Genomic DNA, 25,610 nt, shown 5'->3' with positions numbered 1-25,610 from the left:
TAGCAAAATGTAAACTAAATAAATACAATAATCTAAAATAAAGAATAAAAAAAATTAAAATTTTCATAAAATCTAATTGTAATGTTTAATCATAGTTTCCTCTTTTATTTTGGTGGGCGGTAGTCATGTGACCGTCCACCTTGGTCATATGACTAAAACTAGAGGCTGAATTTTGGCTCCCAACGTGGATGGTGTGAGGAGAGTATTTCCGTCTTTGTCTCGATCCTTAGTTCTGTTTTTGTCGATTTATTTCGACAGCTCGTCTCTTCGCTCGTCTGTCAGAGTAAAGAAGAAGGTTTCGGGACGTAGAGCTAACATGGAAACCGGAAGCCGGCTCGCTGCTCTGTCGTTACTCCTGTCCGCTATGTTGTCTCCCTGTGTTTGTGTCCTCAACCCTGGAGAGGTACAGTGAACTGCCGTTACCTGCAAAAATATCATTTACTGTACAATACAGAAGCCCTGCAGCTGTGTAGTACTCAGAGGAAGTATATACTTTAGTAAAAGTACTGATATTAATGCACCAATACTCCAAAGTAAAAGCCCTTCATTCAAAATGTTAGTATAATTAGGAAAATGTATACAAGAAAAGGATTGTTTCCCCAATCTCATCATCAGGTGAATTGATTCTTTGGTTTTGTAAAAGATCAAAAAATGCTGACACATTCACACTGTTTGTTTTGTTTAACCAATAGTCCAAACCTCAAGATGACGAAAGGAAAAGCAGCAAACACTTACATTTGAGAAGCTGCAACCATGAAATGTTTGTCATGAAAAATGACTTGAACAGTTAATTAAAATAGTTGCTAGTTATTTACTACCAATCAACTAATCATTTGCTCTATTCCTATTTACTATTAGGTACTTTAAGTTATAAAAATCATCACAATTTATAACCTCGCCATTTGTTTTGTGTGTAAAAATCATAATTTGTAAAGTAAGCAAATCATTACGGTGCAGTTAAAGTACAATACTTCCCACTGAAATATGGTGGAGTATTGGTATAAATATCCACCAAAAGAAGAGACACAAGTAAAGTACAGGTACAGGTACCTCATTAGACTTTAATTTGTAGCATTGTACTTAAGAATTCAGTCAACTCTGTAGGAAGGAAAGCTTTTGCGGCCTTGTGGCGTTATACGTTATAACACTGTGGTTAAAACTTTATAGCACTGTTTGTATAAACACTTCCTGAACTGAAAGTGGGATCATCACCTGATCGTGTAACCTGACACCTGACGCATCATGAAGATCATTTTCTTCCCAGACTGGTTTCGCCCACACTTGCCTGCTTCTGTCAGCATTTCTCCTCCTCCACTCCCTCTCATCATCTCTCTCTGCCCTTCTGCCCAGATCGACCCTCTGCTGTACGAGGAGCAGCTGCTGTGGGTGAGTGGAGCCCAGGGGCAGGTAAACACCTACAGGATCCCTCTGCTCACCTTCACCCCCAAGGGAAGCCTGCTGGCTTTCGCAGAAGGCAGGAAGTCGTCCTCCAGCGATGTGGGAGCGAAGTTCATCGCGTTGCGGCGGTCCACAGACAAAGGCAGGAACGACCACTCAGACAGTCATGTGATCACTAACATATTAACAGAGTGGTTAGTGGTCTATATTGTCACTCAATAACAACAAACTATAGAATAGTTATCAATCACTTGACAATTAATAGACTCATTAGACTTTAATTTGTAGTATATTATCAGTTAGATTGATCAGAAAACATCATTAACACTAAAGTAAATAAAAAACATTTAGCATTTTGTAAAAAAAAAAAAAAAAAAATCCTATCATTAGGTCCAGTTACTTGACTTTTCTGGAGCTTTCAGCCACGTCTCTTGGCTTTCATCAGTGGATAGAGTTTGTTCAAGTCATGCAAGATTTCTTTTTAAATCAAATTATTTTTTCCATGGTCAAAAATGAACCTTGAAGCTCAATATGCAGAAACAAGAACAGATAAAAAAAGACCACAGATTCACAGTATTTTCACAATTAGAGGTGGGAATCATTTTATAATTTACAATATTACTGCCAAGACGATACTTGACTTTTGATACCGATAGCAAATTTTTGATTTCAGCTATTTCTACGTGACAGTTGTGATAATCCTTCTAAATGACAAAAAAGGATTTAGGCTTGATGCCCAATCCGTGTTACAGTACAAATCAAGACATGGTGGGAGTAAATACAATCAAGACTACTTTACTGTCTGAAATATTAATATTTACAGTAATTGTTGTTGTTGTTGTTGTTGTGTTTTCCAGCACAATCTTGTAATAAAATGTGCATAAAAGACAGGAGCAGAAACCGAGAACAAATCCAGATACTGAGGTTGAAAACTGGAGGGAAGTTTAAAAACCAACCACAGTAAACAGTTTTAACAGATACTGTTTAATTCAGAAACAAGTCTGGAGTTAAATTAGTGTAGTTAATGTAGAATCTTATCTCTTGACCTCCTCCTCATCCTCTACTCTCTCTCCTTCATCCCTCCAGGAGCCACCTGGTCCCCGACCACATTCATTGTCGACGATGGAACGAAGCCGGACGGCCTGAACCTGGGCTCGGTGGTGGTGGACGAGGAGGTGGGCTCGGTGATTCTGATCTACACCATCTGCTTCCACCTCTACCTCTGCAGGCCGTCCAGCACCATGATGGTGGAGAGCGTGGACGACGGCCTCACCTGGAGCCCACCTAGGAACCTCTCGGTCCAGCTCGGGATCAAGAACTTCGTTGGCGGGCCGGGCTTCGGCATCCAGGTGAGAGAATGATACGGTACTGAGGAGCGAGAGGTCGTAGGTGAGGTGTTTTCTAGCTGTAAACTGAGCTAAAATTTAAGCTAAATGACCTGTATGCTGCATTTTACCAATTATAACCAGTTAGTCATTCACATACTGGTGGTGATTACAGGTGTTAAAGTGAGATCTGCAGGGGTATTGTTGTCTGAATTTGACTGATCCTGATTAACAAAACAGTTTTAGTACTGCATGAGAAGAGAAAGTGTATTTTTTGTTTTTAGACTGAATGTGCTGCAATATAAGAAGTGAAAAGTCTCTCAGTTCTACTTTCAAGTTCATCCTGTAAACCTGGATGATATAACAGGTTAAAGTACAGAGTGTAGACAAAATAATGTGAACACATCGTGGACTGTGAATAGATTAAAATAGACGGGAACTCTGAAGTAAAAAAATTATTAAATAATTATAAAATAAAAATAATATCACAGTTTATTATGTCAGCAGTAGCACTCTAGACACTCGTGGCTAAATATGCCAGTCTCAGACAAACTGTACCCACAAAGAGGAAGAGCCATCACAAGGTGGAACTGAGCAGGGACATGATCAAGCATTTAAATACTGATAGTAGAGGATCGACAGATGCTGCTTTAGTTGTCATGAAACCTTTTTTTCCAGTGTATTCTTCACTATTTCAGGGCAGAAGTATTGTTCTTTTTACTTGATTATATTTGTTTGACAGTTACAGTCACAGGGTTACTCAGCTGATTTCAATAACTCTGACTGATTAGACTTGTAGTTAGGTAACTGACCTTGGCAGCTCTGTTGGGAATTATGTGATTTCACCTAACATACTATGCACTAATAAGAGTGATTACAGAAAGTCTTGGTGGACTGAGAGTTTTGGTGCTAACCACAAACCACAGCACGTTGCATAACTTCATACAGGGCATCTAGTCAGGGATCTTTGTCGTGTGTCATTTCCTGCCTCTTTCTCACCACAGCTCTCTGCTGTAGACTGTCAGTAAAGGCAAAACAACCCCCCCAAAACACTTAGAAATAATGATGATAATGTAATAATAATGTGGTAAGTACCCCCTGCTCCAACAGGTGCAACAAAATCAACAGGTGAGGGAGATGTCAATCAAGTACAGTTTGTATACACCCACACTGTCCTGAGAGGAGATCTAATTAAACACTGAGTGAAAACACCTGTGTGGCTGCAGGACAATTAAGGTTTTACATCCAAAATGTATCATCGCTTTATAGAATATGATGCATTATTATTGGTTAAACCATTTCTCTACTTCACAATGCTGCTTATACTTTGATATATAATTAGTAACAAATCAATAATGTATTAAAATGCAAAGTGTGAGTGTTTTTATTTTTAAACACTAAGTGACTTTTTCTGATAATACACATGGACTTTTGCTTAAGTAATATTCTGAATGCAGGACTTGTACTTTTTAGTAGTTTTACATGTTGGTATTTCTACTTTTACTCAAGTAAATGTTCTAAAAACTTTGTTTTTTACATTATTTTGTCTGCCCTTATCTTTCAATCAGTCAAACTCCTGTTGTAGCAATCTGATAGTGACTTAACACAAACAGTATATGCAATATTTGTGATCTAGGTTAACGAACCATCAGTATGAGATGATCAGTGGTATATTTACATGGTAATCACCTCATCCTTGTTTGTTTAAACCTGCAAATTGCAAACGTCTTGTTATTTGGGTATCCAAAAATTTCCTCTCCTAATGTGAGCCTTGTTGTATTGTGTCATGTTATTAAAATTAATTGGACGTGGAGCTTTATTTTTAGCTTCTTTAAACAAGCACATTTGAAATGTTTGCAGCAGCAGAACAGAATAATATAATCGGAGGGGAGCTGTAATTGTGCGCATTAGTGGTTTATCCCTCTCCATGGTCTGAGTCGAGCTTCTGCATCAGACATTATGAGCTGTTATAGTTTGCACACAGTTTTTAACATCAGATTTCAGCAGATCAAACAGAATATGTGACTGTTATTCTGAGTTTATTTTATGAGATGTGGATGTCAGAGAGATGTTTTTGCTGCTTTATTCACTCTAGATCCTCACATACAGGTCTGATTTACAGAATTTGATTTAATTTCTGTTGTGTACTGCGTCTGCATCGCTTTGCGTCTTTTTCTCTACAGAAGCGTTATGAGCCAGCGAAGGGGAGGCTGGTGGTTTGTGGCCATGGAACATTAGAGGGGGACGGCGTTTTCTGCATCCTGAGCGACGACCACGGGCATAACTGGTACAACGGCGCAGCGCTGAAAAGCATCCCCTACAACCAGAAGAAGAGGGCACAGGACTTCAACCCTGACGAGTGCCAGGTGTGTGTTTCCTGCTGTTTGTGAAAGGGTTAGTTTGTAATAACTGGGCACTGTCTGTAGTCTGCAACACAAGTTTAAAAAGTTACATCTTTATTTCTTCATGAAAATGTGACCTCATGAAACAACATCTCATGGCAGCAACAAAATATCCCACATATTAAAAATGAATCAAATGGGTTTGTGTAATGTAAAACCCACAGAGAACTCAGCTTTACTGATCTTTTTAGCCTCGTTTGGTTCTCTGTTTTGGATGTTTCAGTCTAGTTTACATACTTGTATCAAGCCAAGAGCAGTTGGAAGGCGTTTTATAGTAAAAAAAAAAAAAATTTTTTATATATTTAGATCTCTGGTAAACCCACTGTATGCTGCCTGTCAAGCAGCAAACAGCAGCTAAAGTTAGCAACTAGCTCTCAAATAGTTCTACCAGTTAAGAGAGGAGTTAAAGGTGGAAAAAAACCCCAGCATACTTTAATTTGTCAGTCGGACAGAAACTCAACTTGAACTGAAGGTTAATGTTACACTGTGTCTGCTGGATGTGTGAATGGTAAATCATTTCTGACATGACTGCTCTGACAACAGCTGTTTATCTGTCAGCTTGTTGTAGAGTTCTTCTGCCTTCTAGTGGCCAAAAAAATGTCTATTTAAAACATCTGATGTTAAACACTGTGTGACTTCAGCTTGGGACACAGGTTAAGAATATCAGTTAATGATTTTTCACACACCATCACGTTAAACCCCCTCTTCCCTCTCTGCTCCTCTGCAGCCGGTTGAGATGCCAGACGGCAGCATCATTATCAATGTGCGGAACCAGAACAACTACCACTGCAGGTGTCGCATAGTGGTGCGCAGTCCGCGACGGGGGGTTGACCCTGCCTGTGGACGACCTGATCTTCGACTACACGCTGGTGGATCCCGTAGTAGCAGCTGGAGCTCTGCAGAAAGACGGCGTGATGTACTTCACCAACCCCTCCAACGAGCAACACAGTAAGAACCGCCAACACCAAGAGTCACAGTCAATCAACTGATCGTTTCAGCTCTGACAAGCACACCAACCTCTTCCTGTATCTCCTTCAGGAGTTAACCTAACCTTACGTTGGTCGCTGACCGATGGTAAATCCTGGGAGAATAAAGTCGTTCCAGATATGGGCGGGGCCAAGCGGCTACTCCTCCATCACAACCCTGAACAGTGGTTCTGCAGAGGACAGGAAGTACATCTTTATCATCTACGAGAAGGGCCACAAGGTCTATGATGAGACTGTGTCGTTCGCCAAGATCCACCTGTACGGAGGCCAGTAGTACGCATGAGTAGGATGGTAAGGTGATGAACGTCAGCAGTCGATTCACAAAGACTGATTTGTATACTCTCAGAAGAAGTATCTGAGCACGACTCCTGTTTTCATTCCTCCTTCTCTTTGTCTCCCAGATTCCAAATGCTGAAGGGAAAAGGAAACAGGAAGAGGTTGTTTCCTCCTACGACTCTCTCAGGAAGAAAATCAAAGACTTTATAAAACTCACTTTGTGATATTAAATATGGGGAAACAGGAGGCTCAGCAGCACGATTGTCCAATAGTTTGTGTTTGGCCTATGTTGAATCTATCTGCAAATACCTTTTTGTCTTTCTATTCTGTTTTGTCAAATATGTGTGTTTTGCTTAACATTTGCACAGCCACAAATATTTTTTGAGCTCCTTTGCTTCTAGAAAAGAAAAAATATGATGGAGCTAAAGAGCAGAGACTATTTTACAGGCCAGAGACACCAGCTTCCAATCGACATGAACCATACTGTCATGTAAATATTTTTTTCAAGCTGACAACAACACCTCATTTTAAATTACAATAGGGATACAGTACAGTATCACATCAGTTTCTCTCATGCAGAGTCAGACTAATGACAAACTGTTTGATCTGTGGGGTTTCATGAAATGAAAAAAGATCTTAATGCAGTATACTGTAGATTTTAATCACCTCTGGAATAGATTAACTGTCAGATTCACTGTATACTTGGTACTGGTGTGAAATTATTCTTCTTCGCTCAGATGATACTTTTATACTGAAGTGGCCTATTTTCAAATCTCATATGGGTCTGGGCTTGTAATTACTATGCAGACTTTTTTTGCCTTTATTAAAATGTGAGTGTGCCATGAAGTCATGCTGATTGAAATTTGTTCTGCCTTTAAAAAAAACAGAACATGTAAAATAATGTTAATAGCCTTTTGTGTGTGTGAAACTGCACTTGAATACTGTTTCCATTTTCTCGAGTGGTTTTAGAAAAACAATGGGTGTAATTAAAAAAAGTGAGCCTGTGTGTGTGAATGTGAGAGTGGAGAGTGAAGAGGTAAGCACGTAATGTAGCCAAAGTATCCTCTTTTGTATAGAAATGTATTCTGATATTTTGTAATGGGTCTGAATGGTAATCAGTCTCTTTAATTGTCTAATCAAGTGTCCATTTATGCCCTGTATTAGCAGCATTGTACACAGGGTTATGTTGTTTTATAACAATTTCACACTGCTTTATTTATTGTGTCAATCTAACAATTCTAATGAGCAATAACTACAATAAAAATCACTGCAACACTGACAGCAAGTGTCACTGTTTCTGTTCAGATGATGAGAGAGACTACCTCCCAGTGAAGTGCTTTTTGTCAGTGATTATAATAGAGGGGAACAGTTTGATTTAAATCAGGGTGGAAGAAAAGATATCAGATAGTTACAGCTGATAAATCTGTTCTATTAGTTTAACTCCAGCTGTATCTTTTCCCTGCATGTCCCTGATATTACATTATATATGTGTACCGAAGCCTACTTTAAAAAAAAAAAAAAAAATTACCCACAATTTCCAAGGATATTTTGGAACTTACAAAGCAAATAATTAAAATTAATGTGCTGATCATTCCAAAATAAACAGTTGTTATGTTATTTGTTATGTATATATACAATACTGTGCAAAAGTTTTAGGCATTTTAAATGTTTAGATTCATCCATCACATCATCAGTCCTGCATTCACTCTACAGCAGTGACCAAACATAGAGCCAGATCCATAAAGAGCCACAGCTGAACAATTAACTGAAATATCGTTGAAATCACAATTTGACCAAGTGCAATATAAAAATAGCAGCAGCTGCATTTTTTGGTATAGGTGAAATGTGTGTTGTTGTTGTTTTTTTTTATTTCTCTGCAGTGTTGAAGAGACTTTTTCTTTGCTTTCCCACACATACAGTTTGCATATTTCACCTTCACTCTTCATAATGGTGATATCTAATTATGACTGGTACTTCAAAGACAGTCGATAAATCACAAGTGAGAGCATATTTAAAATCAAACTCAGCCTATAAAGTAATTAATATTGTGGTGTTAAACTTTGTTTCAAATGTTTTTTTCAAACATAAGAGTCGCATTTCTCTCGTACAGTAGAGGTCCCAAACGGCTCCCATCTCATGAAACAACTCAGTAGCCGTTGACGGCTCTTTAGGTGACGGATCGAGTCCAGGATCACAATTTTCTTTTCCCCCCTTTTCATTTATTTTTTGGAAATAAAAAGCAAAAGAAAAGGAGTGCAAGTAAGCCGAACATTTTCTTTTGTCTATATAGTGCTATCCGTACCGAAGTTAGTGCGGTTTTACTGTAAAGACCGTGTGTGTTTAACCATGCAGGAGGATAACGCTGCTTAGCTAGCTGGGTCACTTGCTAGAAAGCTACGCGATAGCCTAGCTAACCTCACTCTGCGGTACAACCTCGAGACAAGTCGGGACAAGACCAGGTCAGTGTCCGGAACATTTTGCATGTTTATGCAGATACCAAGCCGTTTACATTATACTGCCCTGAAATTATCACCACCACCCTTGGATAAAGATTTAGCTGACCGGAGAGGATGTTTATGTAGAGGGACAGTCTTTTTTTCGGTTGTTGTTGCTAGCCAACGTTAGGTGGTTGCCTAGCTCGTTAGCCTAGCTCGGCTAGCGTTTGTCATAGATAAAGATTGAGTGAAATCGCGTTGGGAATAACCACACGTGTTAATTTTTCTGTGATATTGGCTTCTAAGTTAAGTTTGTTGTGAAAATATCTATACCGTTTTGCTGCCAACGATTTAAGACTGCACGTAGCTAATGTTAGCGGATAAACGTTAGCCTGGAAGCTAATGGTGTAGCTTTAGTCAGTTTACGCCACGCTGACTGTTAAAACTGTTGTGTATTTCGTTTTTTAGATTTACGACAACCGTCTCTACTTTCTCCGCGTTGTCGGTGTTTTTAAATATCAGCCGTGCGATGGCAAGTTGGCATGTATGCTACACAGCCGGTCTGTGATAACGTTAGTATGCACCGGGCCTGTCTCCAGCGCCATTTTGTTTTGTTCTCCTAATAAAATCTTTTTTTCTGCGTTGTCCTGAGCCTCCTGCGAACGACAGGCAAGCTACACGTCTGGTGAAAAAGGCCCAGTTGTCCAGATGTCAGCGTGTGTGTATGTGTGATTCAAAACGTGGCATCTTGCAGGGTTGAAGAGCTTGTAACATAAGCTAATGTTACCGCAAAGTGTTGAAAATGCATTATGAAACATCAACGCAGTCCCCCTCCCAACGCCAACACCGAGGCCCTGTGCTAGCCTGCTAGTTAGTTAGCACCATAATAAAGATGTCTTACTCTGTAGCTTGTGTCTTATATATATTTAACGCCCTGATTGCAATTGCTGCTTTCATACCAGCCGATTTCATCCAAAGACGATCGTACGTTTTTAGTGCTTATCATTACCGTTAGCTTTACAAGGCCCCTTTGTGGTGTACGTTGCTGCAGTTATGGTTTGGTAGTGTAGCTGCTGGCCCCCGTTAATCCCCACACAACATGCAGCTGATCAGCCATCCCACGACCTAATTTTCTAATCTCATCTGGCTGTTGAGGCACAGTGCGGTGCTGCTGCCCGGTAGTCATCCTGTGAAACAGTTTGTGTTATTTGTTTTCTGCTCTGATGGGTGTGTGTGCGTGTGTGTAGCGCAGGCATGGTGCATTTATGTTATTAAACTGAATATCAGTGCGCAGTTGCTTTTACATTTGTGTCTCCCAGCATTGTTTTGATTGTGGTTTCACATTCATCCCTGTTATGATGAGCAACAGTGGATGTGACTATGTTTAACCTATTACTAGTGTTAGCCTTGTCGCAGCCATGTATTCACTAGACTTGTGATTCAGATATACTAAAGACTAATAGAGCTGTTATGACTTTGGAGTCCATTAATTCTTCAGTTACTAAAATATACATGGATCATTATGATACAGTACAAGTCTTTGTTTAGCTCTAAAAATTGCTCTTCAAGTCAAGGACCATTTGCACTGGCCCGCATCATTTCACTACTTCATTCAAAGCTGGTGAATGAAATGACTTGTGTTATTTGTAGCATAACAATCTTAGACGAATCATCTGTTATCAGTAATTGTGCCTAATGGGAGTTGGGTGGAGTGGGGAAGGGGGCAGCAGTTCAACTTGCTGGATGCAGCCAAATCATACTGAATTGGACAGATGTCGGCGCAGTGTGTTTTATTGATGTGATGAGTTCAAGCTAAAGGCCCTGGCAGTTTCCATGGAGCTAACGCTGTCTCAAGGCAAAGCATAGAGGAATATCATTTATAATGTGTTACCATAGAAACCATGGTTCTGCCCCCCCCCCCTCCCTTTGTACAGTGTTTCCAGTGATGAGGCATTTAGTCATGCACTATACAAAGGCTGCTGACAGTAAACTGAACTTGTAAAGGCATAATGCTGAATCTGCTCTGGGTACAAATTAGTATAAAGATAAGATGACTTTTAAAGAGGATGCCTAAGTTATCCCTAGTGCTGAAATACCCATACACCTACCCCTGTGTAAAGCTGCATAAATGCAGGTGCCACGATTGCCCATGCAGAGCACATTAAGCTTTCATCGTGTATGTATATGAGAAACACGTGATCAGGATGATACCAAAATGGCCTTTAGGTAGTCATTGCCTGGAACAAGGACTTTCTTCTCTATTTATTGCAAATAATAGAAATGCGACTGATCTTTTATTGTCATATAAGGGGAGGCATGTCAACACATCTGACTCGACCAGTATCTGTAACAGTCAGATCCTTGGGATGCCACCCAAAATCTTATTTTTGTCATTACTATGGATTGGGAAAAAACATATCTTCAGGCACAAACATATGATTGAAAAGTTCCTTAAACTTAGATATTTTAGTTGGGTTGTGGATGGTGTATAATCTGTATATTGATTAAGTTTTTGAACTTGTTCACATTGTTTGAAGTCAAGTTGTTTTGCCGAGCAGTCGGTAGCTTTCTGTTTTTACTCAAGTGGCATAAATTGAAAATGCCAGTCAAAAAAATTAAAATGAAAAAAAAAAAAGTTTTTAAACACAAGTTTATTTGTAAATTTTGTAAGTGTGCTGGTATTAAAAATATTTTCATGTGCTTTTTTTCATCCATTTATCTTGTAAATCTAAGTAAAGAGTAAAATGTATTTTTAAAAAATGAAATTTGTGTAGTTCTATTGACTGCCAGTGTGATTTACTGGTGCACAAGGGGTAAAAACTGTGAATTGCCACCTCTCTCATTGGGTGGTAGATTGATAAAATTGTTGAGATGGAGGAATATTTTAGTTTTGAGACAAATTACAATTTACAAATATTACATTACAGAGAAGATTTTTAAAAATTATTTTCTTTGTGGATCAGCATTTAGTCACACAAAAAATGAGGCTGCCACACCTGAGCAGTAGCAGGAAACCTGCACAGATCCTTTTTTTAAAAAAAAATTTATCCTTCATGAGTGCTTTCTCACACAGTTGCTATGTGTTGAATATCACTGTCTTGCAGTATATCACGTTTCACAGAGCAGCTTGTGTTATGATGCTGTTGTTTCTATGGCCAACATATTTTATAATGGTGTGTTGTAATTTACTGTAAGTGCTTAATTATACCACACACAGCCGGCAGAATTACTGCCATAATTAAATCCTGTCTTCAGTGTATTTTGATATGTGAGACGGTTTCTGTTTGCTGTTTTGAATTCATGCTTGTACAATCAGCATCTGTTTCTCTTTTCTCTCCCAGTCTCAGGGCTCACCATACTCAATGAGCGGACAGCGCAATGTCAGAGCGCTCTGGGCAAACTGCAAAGGGGAAGGAAGGCAAAACCAAGTATGCGTCTCTCAACCTGTTTGATACATACAAAGGAAAGAGCCTTGAAACACAAAAGCCTGTTGGTGAGTATATTTGGTCTGTCATGTCCTAGCTTTCATTGTCACAAGACACATCCAGTGCAGCGGATTGCCTTTTCTGTCTTTCTGCCAAGGTTTCCTCAGAATCGCTTTCCTTTCAGGCTCTGTTTAAATTCTGCCAGATGGTTTTGTTTTGCCACCAAGAACGTACAACGGCTTGTTATGTAATTGATCAGATGTAGCCTAAAGACAGAGATCTGCCTGGTCACAGTTGGATTTACCCGTTGGTGTTGTGATTATAAAGCTCCTGGCTGTGCTGCCTTGTCTCCTGCCACCAAGTACTGCAACTTTGATGCATTAACTGACTGTCTCCCTAATAGCTCCAGTGCTGATTTTCAATACAGGAAGTGCATGATGTGCTGTATCGCTCATCTGCCCGCCAGCCTGTTTTTGCTGATACTGTTTATGTTATTTAGGGATGTTTACCGCTATTATTCATAGGCTTTTACACCTGTCTCTTAGAGAGACGAAACATTGTCTGTGTAGCCATATAGGAAGAAATTATGCACGACGTGGAGGGCGACTGGCTCTCGAGCCTTGATATGTCAGCTGAGCCTTGGAGCCACTGAGCCTGACCTGAGACAGAGGCTTACTTGTGGACGCTGTTTGACTTCTGTCCCTAGTCTATGTTTTATTCAGAAGGTCCCCACCAGATCTAAGCAGCTGTCCCCATTTCCAAACTACAGACTCCCCCCTCCCTCCTACATAGTGAAGCCGCGCACTGCTGTGGTTTCTCTGAGCCTCAAGGAAACAAATGAGGGATTGATATTCAGCACAGCTTCACTTTTCAGAATTGGAAGGCTTTTCCATGCTTCTGTGAGCATCAATATCCTAATACTTCTCTATGAACTATAATTGAAGTGGGTTTTCTGAGGATTTTTAATAACATCTAGAAGCTTTTTCTTAATCAATATTCATCAGAACCATCAGAGTGAAACCACCAATCCTTGGTTGTTCAGCATCCTAATTGTGTTTCCAGTGAAGCAAGCAGCAAATGCCAACCCTGTCATCCAGTCGCTCCTTACACCCAGTAGATTTCACTTGTGTCAGGTTTCAGTGGTCCATCTGTGCTAATGACCTCCTTTCTCTTCCCCATATCAGTTCCCCCCCGCCATGGCCTGCAGTCTCTTGGTAAAGTTGCCTCCGCGCGGCGTATGCCACCCCCTGCCAACCTGCCCAGTCTGAAGGCAGAGAACAAAGGCAACGACCCTAACGTCTCGCTCGTTCCCAAAGACGGCACAGGATGGGCAAGCAAACAGGAACCAGCAGACCCAAAGAGGTAACTAGGTCTACTGTAATACACCAGCATTTTAGACTCGTACTTGTTTTTGTCATTAATTTTATGGTTAAATGATTTTATGGTCCCTCTGCTGTTGCTTGTTTCTCTGTTTTCTAACATCATTCTTCCCTGTTTGTGACTTTTTTCCCTCTCCTTCAGTACCGATGCATTGTCAGCACCGCAGCCGGAATCGCAGCAGCCTGTGGCTTCACAGATACCTGCACCGACCCGCCCGAGAACCCCGCCAGCTTCAGAGGTGCCAACAGTCACAGTGTTATGAAAGCAAAATTGTATTGCGAGTTAATAATGTGCTGGAAGTTTTATTGCAGCCACAGTTGACATGTATCTTAAAGTATCCTCTTTTGCTTTGTGTCCCCCCCCTCCAGGCTCTGGCCCCAGTTTCAACCCAGGCCGTAGGGGCAAGGTCCTGGGCACAGGCCAGTGTTACACATGGAACACAAGGGGATGGTAAGTCTTCCTTTTTGTATATCTCTCATGCATTTCCCAGAGTCGAGCTTCACTGAAAATTGTTCTCTCCTTATCTTCACTTTTTACCCCGCAGGTGGAAAGGGATCAAACCTACCGTCGCCATTCTCTCGCGAGGAATTTCCCACCCTGCAGGCGGCTGGCGACCAGGACAGAGCTGGCAGAGAACAGGGCACTGCAGATCAGTGGTATGGGCCCGGACCAAGCCTCCGCCCCCAGAGTGAGTGATGCACACTTAGTCTCTGGTCATTTAATTAAAGCCAATCGGTGGTCAGGAATTTCTCTCACAAGATCATCTTTGTATTGGCAGTTTTTAGTATGTTACAGGTCCGGTCATTGTTCATCATTAGTGGCACTGTTTCCTATTATATTACTTTGCTTTTATTACGAATCAATGCCGATAAGATGTACATACTGGTGCTGTTGTTTCTTTATGCTTTTGTCGGTGTTGCCATTTTCTTGCCAACCCCAAATTTAAAAAGGGGAAAAAATAGTTTGCTGTTTATTAACTTGAATACACTTAACCACTCTGTCCTCTTTTGTGTTTTCTGTTCTCAGACGTTACAAGTTGGCGGGACGGTGGGGGCCGAGCCCTGGCACCCACCCTGTCTGGGGAGGGGGCAGCAGAAGGTGGCCCTGCTGGGGTTTTGGTGATGGATGGGGCAGCTGGGGTCCCCCCTTCGAACTCCCAGACCCACGGGCCACCTAGGAACCCTCCTGCAGGCAGCCCCGCCTTGCCTCTGCCCCAGCCCCCTGTAGGGCCTGGGTTCCCCCCATACAGAGGGATCATGCCTCCCTTCGTAAGTTGCCTCCTGCTTTTTTTCCTCTGTTTCTCACTCAGATATAAAAAAAAAATTTGGTCTCTGAATCTGATGTGTTTTTTCTGTCTAGATGTATCCTCCCTATCTGCCCTTCCCGGCCCCCTATGGCCCTCAGGGGCCCTACAGGTACCCGCCACCTGGGGAAGGGCCTGCTCCAAGGTATGTTCTTTGTTAAAGTCAATTGTGCAGCTAGTATTTGATATTTTGAGGGTTCACAATTAAGATTTATTTTCTAAGGGGGAATGGGGCCATGCTTTATTGTATCTTCATCATATCTCTTACAAAGAACCTCCTCCCCTCTGTCAGGTTCTCTCGTGGGCAGGGTGGTCCTGACAGCAGGCCTCAGGGCGGCCCACGTGATGCAGGTGGAGAGGTGGTAAAGCGACCCTCTATCCTAAAGCAGGATGACCTGAAGGAGCTAGATGAGCTGGACCACGATGGAGACGAGGGCTGGGCAGGTCAGATAATGCTCATTCACAGATATACACCCAACATATAACTAAACTTGGCTTAGATGTATTGTAGAGAAAAACTAAGGAGGGAAAAGGACCCATCTGATGTACTTTTAGAAAACAAATTTACATTGATGTAAAACTATCAAAGAAAGTAATGAGTATGTACAGAAACCAGTTGTGGTTTTATTTATGTGGCATTTAGATGCAACAAAAATTTCATTTCAGTTTTCATTGTCAGTTAATTTACAGCACAGCTATAGTGAGCTTGAGCTGCAGAAGCTTTCATGGGAGTGTTCAGCCCCATTAAGATTCTGACATTACAGTATCCTAATGCATTGCATGTTGATTTAGTGCTTATGCTGCTAAATGATTGAGTAGTGAGTGCGACTGATGCTTTCTAATGTTGCAGTTGTCTCTGCTTATCATATTTCCTGCTGATTCCAGCAGAGGGGTTCCAGTCACTATTACCAGCTCAGAGGAGGGAGGGGGGAGAAGGAAAGTGGGGGGGATCAGGTTTATTGAAGTCAAGAATGATGAACAGACTGCAGGTGGACTGAATGGATGTTTGGTACAAACATGGCTCTGATGTTTTTTTGTTGTTGTTGTTTTTCAACAGGGGCTCATGAGGAGATTGATTACTCCGCCAAGTTGAAGTTCAGTGATGATGAAGGGGAGGAAGAGGTGGAAGAGGAGAGAAGCGAGAGCAAGAATGACTTGCGGTATGTTTTAATAAACAGTGTGGGATGTCTTTGCTTAACATGTAACAATACTATACTAACTATACTTAGATGTGTTGTAAAAAATGCTGTTTTCTCCTCAGTGAGCAGCAGAGGTCCCAGGATGCCCCCCCTGCAGCCTCTCGTTCTCGAGCCTCGGACAGCGGTGGAGACAACCGCCGCACCCCTCCCTCTAATGCTGACAATGGCCCCCAACCTCCCTCCAGTAAGCCAGGATGGGCCGAGGAGGGAGGCAGTGGCTGGGGAGGCCAGGGAGCATCATCCAACTACCAGGTAGTGTGTTCAACAGCAACAAAAAGGTGTTGCTCAGACAGGCCAGACTCAAGCTGTGTAAAGAACACCGGACAGTTTGTGCATATTGTTAAGCAAAGACTTAACTGTGGGCAGAGATGTGTTAGTGTGTGTGTGTTTTTGTCAGTGTAGAGTATTGTGGTGCAGCATGGCTAAATGTGTCTGCCTGTATATAGGGGCGCAGGCCTGGATTGGGTGGTCCCCGGGAGCAGCCCTCCCCCCCACCTGGGCCGCTCCTCGGACAAGGGCCTTACTCCTTTTACCGACAGGTAGACATCCGGATAGGGCCTCATAGACAAACCATTTCTACCATTATCTCATCCGCCGCCCACAGGTCTTATAGATAAGTCATCTTTAGGTTTAAGTTTCACTTTTTGCCTCTTGAGTTTTATTACACTTGATGTATCATTTGCACATGTTTCTCAACAAAATTGCAAAGATATTATCTAGTCTAGAGTTAAAACTGTAATATAGCATCATATCTTTTCTGTAACTGTTCAGGACCGCCCCCACAACCAGGGTGCCTCACTAGGCCCTGGGAAACCTGGCCCCACCCAGCATCCGCCAGCAGCAGGAGGCCCTACCCCTCCCGCCCAGCCAGGCATGCTAGTCCATGGGGCCCAGGGGGATGATGAGGATGAGACTTGGCGTCAACGCAGGAAGCAGTCCTCCTCTGAGATCTCTGCTGCCGTGGAGCGAGCCCGTCGCCGCCGTGAGGAGGAAGAACGTAGAATGGAGGAGGAGAGACGCGCAGCCTGCGCTGAGAAGCTGAAGAGGCTGGACGAGAAGCAGCAACAGCAGCAGGGCAGCAACATAGGAGGAGGTGGTAGCAGCAGTAAAACCCCCAGCCTTGATGGAAACTCTACAGCTGCCACAGCAGGCAGCCCAAGCCCATCTATTTCAGCCTCTGCCTCCTCCCCCAACATCAGTCAGCCACCATCCCCTTGTGTGGACCCTGAGGAGCCTCCAGTGCTGGCTGTCCCTCCAGGTCCAGGCCCTGGAGTCGGCGACAGACAGCGCGCCAGCAGCAACAGCAGCTATGACTCCAGTGCAGGTGAGTTTCTCAGACACACATGATCAGTGAGGACTGATCTGAATTATAATATCACTGAAATGTGATGTGGCTTTCTCAACACCTGGTGTGTGTAAGAAGGCAGCTCAAATAAAGCTTCTTGATCATGACCCTGATTGAACCCCACAACCATCTCTCTTGTTTCAGAAGCCCAACAGTGTCCCCAGCCAGCTGTGTCACAGCCACAGCAGCCCACGCTGGACGTACCTTTACCAGGAGAGAGTAAAGAAGAGACCATGGGCGGTCCTCACATTCGTGCAGGAAGTGGAAGTGAGAGAGGAGTTGACCCAGTGAAGATTGAGAATATTGGAGGGGCAGCAGGTCGTCAAGCCAGTGGTCCTCCTGGCCAGGGTTACTCGAAGTACCAGAAGTCTCTTCCACCTAGATTTCAGAGGCAGCAGCAGGTTAGAAAGTGCACTTGTCTCATCTGTTAAGTACTCGAGTAGTTGTTGAATCCTGCATTAGTTCGGCTCTTTGCATGTTTTATTCAGTGACAAAAAACAGCCACACCATTTTCCCAAAGGTGCAATGTACTTGGCTGCAACTGCCGGCATCTAACACCTTTATATCTCTATTTTCCTTGTCACATTTTCCTCTCTTCAGGAGCAGCTCTTGAAGCAGCAGCAGCAGTGGCAGCAGCAGCAACAACAGCAGCAGCAGCACAGCCAGGCATCACAAAGCCAGCTGTCTCCTCAGCCCCAACCTCCACAGGGTCCTTCGCCAGGTTCAACACCCCAGCCAGGGCCTGGACCCAAGCAGGGCGGACCCCTGTATCAGCCCGGCAACATGGTTCGACCTCCACCCCTGCCAATGAATTTTGACCCACGCTGGATGATGATGTCCTACATGGACCCTCGCATGATGCAGGGCCGGCCTCCACCCATGGACTACTATTCAGCTGGCATGCACCCGTCTGGTGAGTGGAAGTGATGTTATCACTGAGATCTGATGGAGTGCTTTGGAAATAAACAATTCAAAACTTCAGTGATGAAAGAAATATTACAGTACTGACATATTACAGAGCATAGATGAGATGTTAATGAATGATGGGCCAGTGTGGTAGCTCACAGACCAGAGAGGGATTGTTATGACTCCAGCCAACAATATGTCTTGTTTTTAACTTGAATCAAATATGTCATATATAAGCATATCTATTTAGATATTCATTTTTAAAAATCCTTCGTTATCACAGGACTCATTGGGCGTGAGCGGTCTGATTCAGGGGGATCTGGTTCAGACCCCTTCGACAGACAGCAGCAGCAGCATCCAGGGCATCCTCACCGTGGGACCCCCCCTATGGATCCTAAGCTGGCCTGGGGGCCAGAGGTATTCCCTGGCGGAGGGGAGGGTCGTGGGCTGACTTCCCCACTGAGGCAGAAGCAGGCATTGGAGGATGATGATGTGGCCAAAGGGCCCAGGTATGGATCTGTCTGAGATATTCAAGCTGTTAAAAAACAGTTTTCTTTTTGGCTGCACATCTGTTAGAATTTCTTTTTTAGTTTCTCCTTTGTTTTCTTACATTTTCACGTGTGCTGCAGTGCCTGATCAGATGAATTGACCTTTTAATTCAGTGTTTTGTTTGCTTTCCATCTATTTTGTCTTAGGAGTGACACTCCTCCACACCGCATGCGAGAGGGTGGATTGGCACCCATTCAGCAGCCCAGCTCTGGGACATCCAATCAGACGCCACCTCCTGTTGGCACTCAAGTAGGCTCCCAGGGAGGCAGCCACCACCCTCATCACTATATGGGTGGGCGGGGCAACTACAGCAACTTCCCTGACCAGGGTGCAAGGATGCCCCCCCACCAGCAGCAGCAGCAGCAGCAGCAGCGAGCGAGTGAGAGGGGAAACCAGCCACATAGCTTCACCCACCAGGATGAAGGGCCTCCCCGAGGATCTCAGCAGGGGCAGATATGGGGAGCCCCGCACCCTCACTACGATCGCAACGGTCGTGCAGACCTCCCCCCTGTTGAGAGCAACTCTCACCTCCACCACCATCACGGCCACCATCCCCAGCAGCCTCACTTCCCACTCCACCCACATAAGCCAGAGAACAACCGTGACCGGGCGGCTGAGGCCCCCGCTAAGAAGACTGACTCTTCTCCTCCTCTCCACCAACCATCACTCTCCTCTTCCTGCTCTTCCTCCTCCTCCTCCACTTCTGCAAGGGAGGATGGGAGTGGTAAAGTTGCCTTGCATCATCACCCATCTCAGAGAGAGGGTGAAGCTGGTATCGGGCACAGTCTCAGTGAAAGAGGAAACAGTGGTAATGCTGGTGGTAGCACCCATGCAAAGCAGGAAAAAACAGGCCCAGGATATGCTGCTCATTCCTCCATGACCTCTAGTCCACCTCCCTCTCAGCATGGTAGTCATACTCAGCCTCAGCAGCAGCAGCATCCCCATCCTAAATCAAACCAAAGAGGGGGGCGGGAGCATAAGACAGAGACCCAGTGGGGCCCACGGCCTGGCAGCAATATGGGTGGGGGGTCCTCTCATGGCAGGAGGGCCAACAATGCAGGAGGTGGGAACAACAGCCGTGGAGGGGAGGACTCCTCCAACATTCCATCAGACCACAAATCCTCCAACCAGGCGGGAGGCGGCAACGCCAGCAAGAGGGCTGGCCCCATCAAGAAGCCAGTGCTGAAGGAGATGAAGAGGGAGGGAGGGGAAGTTGAGGGAGGAGAAAAAACAAACCCAGGCTTTGGGAAAGACAAAGAGCAAGATGGTGGACAGCCGGCCTCCTTGAAGCAGGAAGCCTCCTCCAACTCTCAGAACACATCAGCTCCATCAAAAGACGAGCCTGCCCAGACAGCCAAACCCAGAAACGGAGGAAAAGAACGATCCTCAGGAGGAGGTGGGGGAGGGTCAGGCAGAGGGCCTAAAGATGTAGACACCACTTCTTCAGGATTTTCAGGGTCCTCCTCAAGAAGGGACAGAGACCGCTCCTTTGAAAGAGGAGGAAACGCCCCCCACCACCACGGAGTCCCCGCCAAAGGCGGCAGAGCCAGTCGAGGACGAGGGGGAGAGTTCTACGGGCGTGGGCGTGGTTACCGGGGCTCCTACACAGCCAGTGCCGGGCCCGCTGGTGGCAGTCGGGGCAGAATGGGTGGCAGGAGCGGCAGAGATTACCGCTCATCTGTTGGTGGTGGCCATCACCAGGAGTCCAAGGGTGAGGGGGCTGGCGGCAGGCACGGTCAGGATCGGTCCCAGCATAACCCAGCCAGGGCCAGGAACCGAAGCGAAACCCGCAGCGAGGGTTCAGAGTATGAGGAAATCCCCAAGAGACGGAGGGAGAGAGGTTCAGAGACTGGCAGTGAGAGCGGTGCAAGTGACCTCGGTCACTCGGACAAGGAAGACAACCAGAAACCCAACACCAAGAACGGCTCTGATAATGCCAACACCACTGGCAGCGGCAACATGCCATCTGCACCACCCAGAGGTTCCCAGGCCCGGGTCTTCACCCCCAGGGGTGTTCCCTCCAGGAGGGGCAGGGGTGGAGGCAGTGGTGGGGGCAACATCTACAGGAGTAGTGGCAATGTCGGAGGAACACCAGGGGGACACCGGGTTGGACCCAGCTCAGGCTCTCACTGGTGGGCCCGCCAAGTCATCAGCCTCAGCACGGAAACAGCAAGGTCCGCCACAAACCTCTGGGCCTAAAGACCTGGGCCGGGGAGGTAATGGTGGAGAGAAGAAGGACAAGATAGCTGACGCAAGTCAAGCTCAAACTCAGGGGACCAACCCCCCTCAGCCGTCTGTACCTGCTACAACTCCTGCCACTCTAGGTTCCACTGAAAATGGAGGGGTTGTGACCCAGCAGTCTTCAACCAACCCTGCGTCAAACTCTGGAGGGCCAAATGCACTCCCTCTCCCTGCTAACCGTGGGTTCCCTCCTGGTGGGTTTGAGCGACCCCCTAGACGTCGCCGTCACGGGCGTTCGCAGCACCAGCAGGACAAGCCACCCCGCTTCAGGAGACTGAAGGAGCGAGAGAACGCTGCACGAATCAATGGAGGAGTGGGGGTCATCGGGGGAGGAAGACCCTCCTCTCCCTCCCTGAATTCAGTTCAGGACAGTAACGGAGCCCCCATCTCTGCTCCCATGACGGGCAATGCCCAAAATGCTAACCACAATGCCACACTAACTACCAACAGTAACAGTGGAGGGCATCTTGGTAATGCAAACAGTCACCACCATCACCACTACAACCAGGGCAATGCTGGGCCAAACCACCCCCAGCACCACCACAGCCATGGAGCAAAGTCCCCTGACTTCACCAACCAGAACTCGGACCAGGCCAACGAGGAGTGGGAGACCGCCTCCGAGAGCAGCGACTTCACTGAGTTCAGAGACAGGGAGGGGAGGAGGAGGAGGAGGGGAAGCCATATTCCTCTCACCATCACCACCACCTGGGAAGGGGAGGAGGCGGCGGCGGAGGCGGAGGCGTGGTCGAGCGCGAGATGACAGGGGAAAGAGCCCTCAGCCAATAAGAGGAGCTTCTCGAGCCAGCGCCCCGGTATGGAGCGACAGAACCGGAGGGTTAACGCCGGTGGAGCCGGAGGCGGTGGGGGAGGCAGGGGCCCTCGTGGCCCGCCTGGTGGTGGCTCTGGTGGGCCCGGTAACGGAGGCGGCAACCGCGGGGAGAAGCGTGGCAACTGGCCCTCTCCGAAAAATAGGAAGTGATGGAATAAATCAGAACATTTCAGATGTACCCCACCCACATTAGAACCTACCCTTTTACATCTTAATCCCTTTTGATCATTATTTCATGGCTTATCTGTTGGCATCCCTAAACATATTAGTGCATTGTACAATATATGGAGATGGTATTCACATTCACTTTAGCTGATTCCCCCACCCCACCAGTCACCTCTTCCCTCTTTTGCATCAATCAACTATCTACCGTCCGTTATTGTAAATTTCTCCGTTTGTTCCGTCTTTCTCTCCGTTCTCCCCAACCCCCTACTCCCCCCTTTTTACCTGCCCTCAAAGAGTCTCGCCCCCCAGTTGGATGTGACAAGCATGTGGTTCTGAGATGGAGGTGCACGTCGTTTTGACAGAAGACATTCACACAGATCTCCACACACACTTGCATATACAAGCACAAATATGACATCTTTAAAAAAAAAAAACAACAACAAAAAACCACACACATGGAACACATGCAGTCATGTGGGTGCAAAATGAAAACATGGGATTAAATTGGCAAAAATGTTTGGATCGGGCTAATTTTTATATTTATGTACCTGTGTGTATTTCTACCACACTTTGGCCTTGGGTGGTATTCAGTAGTGCAGTTCTGCATTACTTCCCTCACAGGGGGAAAGAGTGCAGCTTCATCTTTTAACAAGAACAATGTACCATAAGATGTTTTTGTTTCTGTCTTTTTTTTTTCTTTGGCCTCGTTGTCAATTGAGTTTCAGCTTCTGACAAATGGTAGGGGTGTGTGTTTTTTCTTCTACAAAGCAGGTCATTAAATTACCTTTTTACTAAATTCTCCAACTCCTCCTTTTGCTGACTTTTTGGTCTCCTGCAGAGTTTGAATGATTACTGTGATAAGACCCATTGAAGTACTTACTACTGCTCAGTGCTCACCTACACTCGCATTGATTTGTCTTTAATATCAGTGTCTCTGCTGCTTATTCAGGTAGATGGTGTGAATTCCCCCCCCCCCCCCAAACAAGTTGTTGACCTGCTCTGACATTTCATTGTTATTGGTCAGTCTTTTTTTTTTTTTTTTTTTTTTTTTTATTAAGGAAATAAAGGTCTTTTTTGGCCTCATCGTAGCATCCTCCTTGCCTGCAGAATTTCTGCACACTGCAAAAATCTAAAGTTTCCCCAAGGACAGTAGTTTTATTCACTCTCACTCGTTCATGAGTTCTGTTTACCCCTTGAAGACTGTATTAATAGCGTGATGGCTTTATTTCTAACAACCATTATTTCCTCCGTGACTTCCATTTTTATGGAAACACTTTTTTTTTCCTCCCTCAAGGTGAAATTTACCTATATTTCTTGTTAGGGGAAAAATGAGTTTAATGAAAATGTAGGTCATGATAGAATAAAGAAAAAAAGAGGTTTGACTTTCATAAATTGTTTATGCTTCATTAGATAATTGAACATGTTAATAAGCACTCCTTGTAGTACAAAAATCCATGGTTGCTGTTTTTTTTTTCCCTTTCTTCTTCTTCTTTGTGTCAATGTTTATGGGCAAGTTACATGTGATGCAACAGGACAGGTACTCTGTCTGGGCCCAGAGTACAGAGCTAAGCTGAGTATTGTATTATTACACCCCCTCTGCTCGTGCCGTGATGCACTCTCTGTGCTTTAGTTGAAGACTCCTCACACCAGGGAGGGCTACTACTCTCACCACCATCACCAAGAGCTCCTTGACTGTCTGAGGAAGTTTTTTTTTTCCCCCCAAAATGTGTGTTTCTCGGGATGGCCTGTTTCAGTACACGGAGGCAACCAGTAGCTCAGACTAATTGAATTCAGGACAATGCTGAAAAAAGGGGGGCTGACAAAAAGTTTTCACACGAGTCACCTTCTGCAGTTCACCATGCAGTTTTTCCAAGAAATAATGCTGACCTGGAGTGTTGAGGAAATATTGGATTGATGTAGGATTACACTTGTAAACATAGTTGGGTCACACATAAAAAGACACAAAAATGGCAAAAAATGAGCAAAGACGACATCTGAGTGAACGATTCTCATCTGTATCAATTCTGTCACTGCTGTAAGTTGGGGTTTGTTCGTTTACTGACAACAGTTTGGAGATTGTCTCTGGGATGTTTTTGAGTAGGGCATTTGACGATTTGTGTACGTGTGTGTGTGCGTGTTCGCTAGTGTGTATGTGTGTGTGGCATGTGTGCGTTTTCCGATGTCTGTGTAATTACTTGGGGAAGGGGTGGGGGACCAGAGGTAACATGAATGGCAAGCACTTTTCTGCCTTGTTTGCCCACACTTGGTTTAACCAATATTATTAAAAGACAGTTCTACTGTTTCTTAAATACATCCACATATATACATTCAGCTGTGTGTATATGTTCGTCGTTCAAATGAAGGACATGCAGTGGAGAACTTCACCAATTTTTTTTTTCTGTGTAATTTAAGCATACATTCTTCAGCAGGCAAGTGAAGTTGGACATATTTTATTTTTCACTATGACTTCTTCTCAGTCATGAACACACACCCATGGGTGCAGCTTGCCTTGCCTGTTACTGGTTTATACATTGATAGCTGTACACTTAACACTGGCTCAAAGAGTCCTTCATCCCTCCTTAACTCTTAATGTTGATGTGCGCATTATTGTATGTACCCATGTTAAAAAGAAAACAAAAGTAGTGTATTCCAGAAAAATTACTCAAAGATTGTACTATGTTTCCAGCATTACCAAGGTACCTGGAGTGGTTCAAACTGTTTTTAGCATTTATGGTTTTATTAATGGAACCGTAATATACACACATGTATGTATATTGGTATGTATCTAAGTTTTGTCTACCCCAACTTACATTCCCACAAACAAATGTTGCCATTTTTAGTTCAAGGGAGCAATGTACAAGCAGAGAAGTGTCTTATTATAATAAAGTTATACAGAGAAGGCAAAGTTAAATAAACTACTTTTGATTTAATGGAAAATGTAAATCGCATGTCTCGTTCTTTTGAAAGACTTGAGCCAGATGAAAGATTGTTTGTCACAGCACATGTTGAGACGTGTCACAGCAGGAAAAAGAACAGGTTTAATTCAGTGCAGGTGTGTCAGGAAACCAATACCAGTGAGCTGGAGTCAGCATGCAGCTGAAATTAATGTCATTAGTTAAACCTGTGTTTGACAAAATCTTATCCTCTAAAGGAATCTGTTGTCAAGTGAATACGACAAGGCTGCAACTAATTATTATTTTTGTTATTTATCAGTCCACTGATTGTTTTCCTGATAAATCAATCTGTTGTTTTTCATAAAATACCTGTTATAATTTCTAGCATTTAACAACCAAAATTTAGTAACAAGCTAGAATAGCCAGATGCTTTGAAAAATCTAGTCTGATGTTGGAATTTCCCACAAGCACTTGAACACACCACCACCTAAACAGAGGTATAGCCAAAAGCCATCCTGGTTCAGATTTGACAAAAACAAGGGACAGAGAGAC

At 44.2% G+C, this 25,610-nt stretch overlaps 2 protein-coding genes across 2 annotated transcripts; both read left to right on the top strand.

Annotated features, from left to right (window-relative positions):
* The first annotated feature begins 133 nt into the window (after nt 1-133).
* On the top strand, nt 134-7,666 carry neu1 (neuraminidase 1). Its single transcript, XM_051067905.1, is given in 9 exon segments — nt 134-403; nt 1,351-1,540; nt 2,485-2,747; nt 4,907-5,089; nt 5,853-5,939; nt 5,941-6,073; nt 6,164-6,225; nt 6,227-6,394; nt 6,513-7,666. Coding segments are annotated over 8 exon segments (1,164 nt in total). The 5' UTR covers nt 134-316; the 3' UTR covers nt 6,386-6,394; nt 6,513-7,666.
* Nucleotides 7,667-8,491: 825 nt separating this feature from the next.
* Nucleotides 8,492-25,101, top strand: prrc2a (proline-rich coiled-coil 2A). Its single transcript, XM_051067904.1, is given in 20 exon segments — nt 8,492-8,646; nt 12,164-12,315; nt 13,432-13,609; nt 13,769-13,865; nt 13,996-14,077; nt 14,172-14,315; nt 14,654-14,895; nt 14,987-15,075; nt 15,223-15,374; nt 15,988-16,090; nt 16,192-16,381; nt 16,576-16,668; nt 16,901-17,453; nt 17,619-17,875; nt 18,075-18,387; nt 18,664-18,889; nt 19,076-21,077; nt 21,079-21,831; nt 21,834-21,932; nt 21,934-25,101. Coding segments are annotated over 19 exon segments (5,904 nt in total). The 5' UTR covers nt 8,492-8,646; nt 12,164-12,200; the 3' UTR covers nt 22,150-25,101.
* Nucleotides 25,102-25,610: the final 509 nt, after the last annotated feature.

The sequence above is a fragment of the Lates calcarifer genome, linkage group LG3 (assembly GCF_001640805.2).
Source record: "Lates calcarifer isolate ASB-BC8 linkage group LG3, TLL_Latcal_v3, whole genome shotgun sequence".
Lineage (NCBI taxonomy): Eukaryota > Metazoa > Chordata > Actinopteri > Centropomidae > Lates > Lates calcarifer.
The sequence above is the reverse complement of the archived record's forward strand: the minus strand, read 5'-3'. Positions and strand labels throughout refer to the sequence as shown.